Source organism: Montipora capricornis, chromosome 2, assembly GCF_036669925.1.
Source record: "Montipora capricornis isolate CH-2021 chromosome 2, ASM3666992v2, whole genome shotgun sequence".
Lineage (NCBI taxonomy): Eukaryota > Metazoa > Cnidaria > Anthozoa > Scleractinia > Acroporidae > Montipora > Montipora capricornis.
Window position 1 is genome coordinate 55638480 of NC_090884.1, and position 8682 is coordinate 55647161.

The following is an 8682-nucleotide window of genomic DNA, read 5'->3' on the forward strand; positions in this document are numbered from 1 at the left end:
GCCTCGTTTCGGGTCGCCGGAGTCTTCTTGGTAATCCGGCCTTCTTTTCGCCAACGACCATTCTCTTGCTTGACCCACACCTCTTCCTCATACTCTGGGTCTTGCTCCACCTCCATAGTACGTCTGGCGACTGCCATCTCCAGCACACGTCTCTTGGGTTCGGATGCCATGACTTTTTTCTGAGACTCCTCACTCGATCGAGCTACTTAACAGGAATCGTTCCACCAATCCCCGTGCTCCTAAGGGGTCACATGACTCTCTGGGGGGATACCCCCCCATCCCCCAGGAGACCTATCTCGCTCCGGATTGGTCCATCTAGGGTACACGTCAAGGTCGTTCAAGGTGACTCTTTCTCTATAAAAGACACACCGTCTTCTTCAAACAAAAAAACATCTCATCATGGATAGCGATAGTGATAGTGATTTGGTTGAAGCACTCGACGAGTTTGAACAAATTGGAGGTGCTGCTCCAGGACGTTTCGTCTTTGAAAGACTTCCTGTGGTCGAACGACGTAGTGTCCGTCTCGGTGTTCGTGAACGCGTCTTTCAACTTCGCCCTCGACAGATCGGAGCGTTCATCCCCCGACAACGTCTCACCGATGCCCTCGTACAAGGTCTTCGTAGCGCTCTAGATGACTTAATCAACGATCAAGACATTCCCGATGGCGATCGCATTTACATTGCTCTAGCCTCCAATCGTATCGCCAATGCCTACAACGGTTGGGGACTACGGGCCGGAGAATGGCGCGCTCAAGGTCCCCGCGTGGATGCTTTACTTGGGAATCTTTCCCACATGCTCAACTCGAACGAACAATTTGAAATGGACGATTCCTTCACCCTCTCCTTCGTTCACGTACGTGGGGCTCCCACTGGTTCCGGTTACAAAAGAAAACATTTACCAGGGCATCAAGCGTCGACGCGTCTCAGAGAATTCAAGCGCTGTGTCTTACGCGTTCCACAGGATGATCAACATCTATGCTGTCCACGCGCCATCGCTCTGGCTCGAGGGGTCCATCAACATCGAGACGATCCCCAAAGGCGCCGACAATGGACTCGCTGTCGCGGTAACCATCGTCGCGTGACACGAGCGGCTCAAGACCTTCTAGAGGAAGTCGGTCTTCCTCCTCAACCCTGTGGTCCCGAACAACTTCAACAACTCGTCACCGCTCCCAGTCTTGAAGACTACACTCTCGTGGTCGTGGATGCCAACCGCGCTTATGCTTGCTTCGCTTACGGTCGCGGGGACACGTTGTTAGGACTCTTACACGAAGACGGTCATTACGATGCCTTGTCTTCCTTACCCGGGTTCTTCGGCCAAGATTATTTTTGCAGCCAGTGTTTCCAAGCCTACAAGAATTTGGGTCAGCATGCCTGTCGTAATAACCGAACCCATCATTGCGGAGCCTGCTTGCAAAACGGATGTCCTGATTATACCGAGGCCTATCGACAGTACCGCTCGGCTCAGACCCCCTGTATTCTCTGTGGACGTTCTTTCTACGGAGACACGTGTCTCCAAACCCATCGGTCCAAGACCCACGCCGGTAAACCCGCGGACGCTGAACATCCTTCCGTCTGTGCCACCCGTCGTCAGTGTAAAGAATGTCATCACACGTTACGTGGTGTCAAAGAGATCCGAGCTCATCGGTGCGGGTATCGGAAATGTTCGTGCTGCAAGAATGACGTCGACGTTCATGCCCATCGATGTTTCTTACAAGTCGAAAAGACCCCCGCCGAAGAACGACGTTTGATACGACAACGACTCTCTTTCCAAAGGATCCTGAGTCAGGGACTGGCGCCTCTCTTAGAAAACGACGCCGCTGGCTTGCACGCTTTTCTGGCGGGCGATAACGAGGACGAGGATGATGACGACGATGATGAGAAACCGCCCTTGCACGTTTTCTTTGACATTGAGAGTATGCAAGTCGAGGGGCGTCACGTGCCCAATCTGGTGGTGGCCGAAACAGAAGACGACGACGATCCTCCCGTCTCGTTCCAAGGAGATGACTGTCTCTTTCACTTTCTGGAATGGTTAGAAACCCTCACCGAAAACGGAACGCGACCCCTAACAGTCATCGCTCATAATTTCAAAGGGTATGACAGTTATCCCGTCATCGACGAACTCCACCGGCAAAAGAGAGACCTGGAACAAATCCGAAACGGTGGGAAAGTGCTCCAACTCACCTACTCTCATGAAGACACGACCATACGCTTCATCGATTCGCTGTCCTTCTTCCAGATGCCGCTGAGCGATTTCCCCAAGACGTTCGGGCTCACCGAGCTCAAGAAAGGATACTTTCCGCATTTGTTCAATACCCCCGAACATCAAACGTATGTAGGCCGACTTCCCGACAAAGCCTTCTACATGCCCGACGGCATGTCCGTCAAGAAACGTCGCGACTTTGATACTTGGTACGACGACCAAGCGGCACGAGAGGTCGTCTTTGATTTCCAAGCCGAACTTTTAGCCTACTGCCAATCGGACGTGAAACTCTTGAAACAAGGATGTCTCACTTTCATGCGGGATTTTCAAGCACGCGCTGAATTCAATCCCTTTGAACAAATGACGGTCGCCTCTGCCTGTAATCGCTACTTGCGCATGCACTGTATGGAAGAAGACTCTATCGCTTCCGAACCTCTGCTAGGATGGCGAGGCCGTATCAATCATTCCCAGGCCTCCATGGAATGGCTGACGTGGTGCGAACACCATCTACGACAACGAGCCTACCTGGCCCTCTCGCCAGAAGAACACGAAGACCACGAAGCCATGGCTCATGCCTACGGACAGTACGACGCCTATCATCCCTTGCATCGCCAACGTATCCAGCATGCTCGAAACGAGGGCGAGTACCGTATTCCTGGTACCCGATACACGGTCGACGGATACGATGCTGATACCAAGACTGTTTACGAATTCTGCGGGTGCTTCTGGCACGGATGTCGGACCTGTCATCCTCAACGCACCGACGTGCATCCGACCTTACTCGATCGCACCATGGACGAGGTCCGTGCTCTCGTCGACAAGAAACGTACATTCCTCATCAACCGTGGGTACCAAGTGGTGACCATGTGGGAATGTACCTGGAACACCCTCAAACAAACCAACCAGGACATCAAAGACTTTCTAGCCCGTCAACACCTCCAAGCCCCCCTGGAACCACGCGACGCTTTTTACGGGGGTCGGACCAATGCCGTACGTCTCTACGCGCACGTCGACGAGGAGAAGGAGGAAGAAATCCGATACGACGATTACACGTCCTTGTATCCTTGGGTCAACAAGTACGGCACCTATCCCTTGGGACATCCCACCTTCCTGTACGAACCCGACACCACCGATCTCTCGCCTTATTTCGGTGTGGCCAAATGTACCGTCCTTCCACCCCAACGTCTCTACCATCCCGTGTTGCCTTACCGCAGTCACGACAAACTCACGTTTCCCTTGTGTCGTACCTGCGTCGAAGAGAACATTTCCAAACCTCTTTTGGAAAAGACACATGCCTGTCATCACACGGACGAAGAACGTGCCCTCGTCGGTACTTGGTGCACCCCCGAACTCGACGTGGCCGTACAGAAAGGTTACGTCATTCAACACGTCCACGAAGTATGGCATTTCGATCAGCAACGCACGGGACTCTTCCAATCCTATGTGAACACGTGGCTCCAAATCAAAGAAGAAGCCAGCGGTTGGCCCGAAGGCTGTACCACGCCTGCTCAGAAACAAGCTCACATCGATGCCTACTATGCTCGGGAAGGCATTCGTCTCGATCCCGCCAAAATCGAAAAGAACCCTGGACTCCGAGCCCTAGCTAAGATGATGCTCAACTCGATGTGGGGCAAGTTCGGGCAACGGATCAACAAGACTCAGGTCCGAGAATTCACCGAACCTCAACCGTTCATCCAATTTCTCGACAGCGATCAACACGATGTCCGTTACGTCAGTTCCCTCACCGAAGACCGGGTCGAAGTCCATTACAAACTCCAAACGCACGATGTCTTGCCTTCACCCAACCTCAACATCTTCATTGCCGCCTTCACCACCTGTCATGCCCGACTCCGTCTGTATCAAGCCCTCGATCATCTCGGTGAACGTGTCCTCTACTTCGACACCGACTCGGTCATCTACCTCCATCGTCCTGACGACCCTCCTTTGGATCCGCCACGAGGTGCCTACCTGGGCGACTTCAAAAGCGAACTCGATGCCGACGATCACATTGTCGAGTTCTGTTCGGGTGGTCCTAAGAACTACGGTTACAAGACCAAGAACGGATACGTTGAATGCAAGGTCCGCGGTTTCTCCCTCAACGTCGAAGGGATGACTCAATTGAATTACGAGGTCTTGCGTCAAAACACTCTGGATGAATTACATCGTCCTCTAGACCGACCGCGTACCACTCGTGTCACGCAATCTCACACCATTCAAAGAAATGCCAAGACCTACACCTTAGAAACCCAACCTTCTCACAAAGACTACCGACTCGTCTACTCCAAACGGGTCCTGGATCCCACCACAGCTCAGACCTACCCTTACGGTTACGAACGGTTCACCGACGAGGATCTGGATCTCGCTCAAGTGTTAGCGGACCTATTTGCTTAAGGGACGAGTCGACACCAGGTCTCCTCACACGTTCCCGCTTGTACATTAAGTTTTGTTGTCATTAAACCGTTATGATTCGAGAAAAACAAAACGGGTCTCCTTCATGTTCCGCATTCCAAACATACTTTCTTCATGTTCCGCATTCCAAACATACTTTCCAACTTGTCCTTTGATTATGACGTCAAATGGACTTTGACCCCACCGTCTTAACCAATCCTGTTCACGTGTGCACGTGATAATGGCGGACCTAAAAATATCCACCAATCAGAAGACGATGCATCTCATTAAAAATCGCTCTCGACCAATCAGAATGCTCCATTTCAAAGTGGCTCATATTCCCCTATAGTACTACTTTTAAGCACTTGAGAGGTTCTGAAAATTGTCGCTCCCGGTGTTCAGAAGACTGTTTTAAAATCCTCGACTCTGCTTCCACACGTTTCCAATTGAAAATCAAAGAAGCCATGCATATCCTTTGGGAGCAGCCATCTTTAAATTCCCAAGTCAAACATCTTAATTTATCCCTTTCATACTAATTAGTTTCTTTTCTTAGCCTAAACAGTTTGGTTTTTTCTGTTTTGTTTCGTGGTTGGGTGTTTTTATTCTGTTCTTGCCTTCATCCTTAATTATTCATGTTATATCTCACTTTGTTACACTATTTATTGCTCAACTTTAGTTTATTCCTCATTTGTCAACTGAGGATGGATGATGTTTCATCCGAAACATGTATTGATTAAATATGAATTTCAAAAACATCGTATGGATCATCAAAGCGATATCTTACTTCGTGCTGCTAAGACGTTTTGGTAAAAGTAAATAAATATTGATACACAGTTTTTAGGAAGAGCAGAAGGAATTTTTCAGGAACCTTATACTATTGGCTGCACAAGTAAATCGCATGACGTCGATTTCAGCGGCCGCCATCTTACGTGTTTACTAACAACTTGCGACAAAAAGGGTACATATGTGTCAAAATGATGGCAAGACACCTAGTTTTTGTTTTTGTTCGTTTGCTTTTTTTTCTTTCAAATGTTAAAAAAACGTTTGACAAGAAATGTGCAAATTCAACGCAAAGATAACAATCACCCAACCCTTGAAGTTGACCGTTGTTTCTGCAAAGTCAAAAATTCACTCTCCTAGACGAGGTTGTTTATTACCAGTTAATTCCATCGTTTTGGAAATAGCAGCTGCTTTATTATTCATCAGCGTCACAAATTCTTGCCTATTTTGGGGCTAATTTGTTGAAACTCAAGCACGCTCCAACCAGACCTGTTTATTTTTCGTTTGCTATGCACGCTCTCCGGGCCTATTATCACCACGGACTTACAACCCAGTGAAATAGTGTGTAGTGTACTTACATAGTGCAGTACCACAAAACGTTTCGGACTTGCTTGAACAGGAGAGAAAATATATATGATGCCAACTTTGAATAAATTTCTGCAGATCATTTGAAACATATACCAGCAAGAAAGTGGTAACAATGTGCAGACCTATGCAGTAAAAAAAAGGTGTGAAAAGTGTTGATGGTACACTTAATCCTGTATGAATATATATATATATATATATATATATATATATATATATATATATATGTAGGGAGTCTGTAAGTCGATTTTCTTGTGGAACAGTGCTCAATACGTTGAAGCAGAGCAGAATAAATATTTTAAGAGGAAAAAGGACGCAACTACATTTTCCCGACAAGCCTGTTTCGTGAATCGCTTCACTCTTCAGGGGTTTAAACCCCTGAAGAGTGAAGCGATTCACGAAACAGGCTTGTCGGGAAATGTAGTTGCGTCCTTTTTTCCTCTTAAAATAAATAAATAAATAAATATATATATATATATATATATATATATATATATATATATATATATATATTAGTCCTTATTGCCCCCAATGGGGCATAGGGCCGCAACAATGTCTCTTTTCCACCGGGTCTTGTCTTTCGCAATTGCCTGTGCCTCTCCCCATGACAAACCCATCTCACTAAGTTCAGTTTCCACTGTCTTCCTCCAGGTGGTTTTGGGTCTTCCCCTTTTTCTTTTGCCTGCAGGTGTCCACCTAAGGGCAACCTTGGGTATCCTCTCCGACGACATTCGTAAGACATGTCCCAGCCATCTAAGCCGGCGTTTCTTGATTTCAAGATCCATACTTCTGATACAGGTCATTGTTGGAAATTTTATTGGACCAGAAGATGTTGCAGATCCTTCGCAGAGAGCTGTTGTGAAAAACATTGACTTTATTTATGTCCCTCTTGACAATTCTCCAGCATTCAGAGCCGTACAGTAGCACAGATTTAACGTTACTGTTGTAGATGCGCACTTTAGTCTTAAGGCTGTACTGCTTAGACTTCCAGATGTTTCTAAGTCTACTAAATGCACACCTGGCTTTGTTAAGCCTAGCCTTGATGTCCTTCTGGGCACTGTTATCTGTACTCATCACACTCCCGAGATAGGTAAACTCTTCAGTATGTTCCAACGGCTCTCCATCGATGTTGATTGGCCTTGATGCGTTGGAGTTGACACACATAATTTTGGATTTCTTTTTGCTGATGATCAGTCCCGTTTTCTTGGCATTTGTATTGAGATCGTCTGATTTCTCCTGAAGATGGGTAGGTGTTGAAGAAAGGATGGCAATATCATCAGCAAAATCAAGGTCATGAAGGTGAGAGAAGATAGTCCACTGTATTCCACGAGAGCGCAGGGAAGTTGCTTGACGCATCACCCAGTCGATAGTAACAAGGAAGAGAATAGGCGAGAGTATGCAGCCCTGGCGCACTCCCGATTTTACTGGAAATGCTTCTGTAATGGTGTTTCCAAGGATGATACTACATTCGAAGTTGTCATAGAACATCTTGATAAGGTTGATAATCTTGGGAGGTAATCCATATGCTTGAAGGATCTTCCATAGACTCTCGGTGCACGCTATCGAATGCCTTTTGGAAATCGATAAAGTTAATGCAAAGAGATGTGTTCCATTCGAGAGACTGTTCCAGGATATTTCGTAAAGCAAAGATCTGATCCATACAACCTCGTCCTCTTCTAAACCCAGCCTGTTCTTCTCTGAGTGTTGAATCGATAGCGTTTTCAATGCGCTTAAGCAGTATCCTGCAAAATATCTTACTCGGTACAGAAAGTAGGGTAATTCCCCTCCAATTATCACAGTTGCCGAGATCGCCTTTCTTTGGAAGCGTGAATATAAGGCCTTTGGTCCAGTCATTTGGAATAACTTCTTGTTCCCAAATCTTTGAGAAGAGGTCCGTTAATAACCTAGATGCTGTATTAATGTTCGCTTTAAACAGCTCAGCTTGAAGTGAATCAATTCCTGGGGCTTTTCCGTTTTTCATGTTTTCAATTGCCGAGCGAACCTCTGCTGTGCCTGGGGGGCTGGTGCCTATATCAAGATATGATTCAGAAGGTGGTGGATCTGCTGGTTCCTCTGGGTCTGGCCGGTTAAGGACTTCTTCAAAGTGTTGCACCCACCTAGCAGCTTGCTCCCTTTCTGTTGTTATCATCTGTCCCTGCTTGTCTTTTACTGGCATGCTGTGATTGATGATGTTGCCACAAAGTTGCTTAGTGATCTTGTAAACTGTTCCAAAATCTTTCTTCTCTGCTGCTTCCTCAGCTTCGCTAGCCAGATTCTTGATGAAGTTCCTCTTGTCCTTTCTTGCACTCCGCTTGACTTCCCTATCTCTGATCTTATACTCCTGCTGTGTTCGTTCAATCTGCCTTGACGATTTAGCATTCAACAGCTTCTCCTTTGTCTTCCTCCTAACTTCTAATCTGGCCCAAGTTTCAGCTGATAAACATTTCTTCGTCTTCTTTTTCTTAAAGCCAACAGTTTTCTTTGCAGCATCAGCATACGACTCCTTGAATCGATTCCTCGAACACTCCACTGGGTCCTGATCTATTTCATCCTCGAGATCGGCGAGTGCAGCAAACCTGTTCTTAAGCTCAATGCTGAAGTTTCTTCTGACCTCTTGCGATTTCAATCGGTTGATGTCATACACTCTCCTGCGTTGTTTATTGAAGTCTACAGCCATAAGCTTAAGCTTAATTTTCGCGAATAACATGTAGTGATCACTGCTTACATCTG

At 47.0% G+C, this 8682-nt stretch overlaps 1 protein-coding gene across 1 annotated transcript; it reads left to right on the forward strand.

Annotated features, from left to right (window-relative positions):
- Positions 1-399: 399 nt before the first annotated feature.
- On the forward strand, positions 400-4590 carry LOC138037527 (uncharacterized). The gene has a single exon (XM_068883442.1). It carries the CDS (start codon positions 400-402, stop codon positions 4588-4590), a length of 4191 nt encoding a protein of 1396 aa, XP_068739543.1.
- Positions 4591-8682: the final 4092 nt, after the last annotated feature.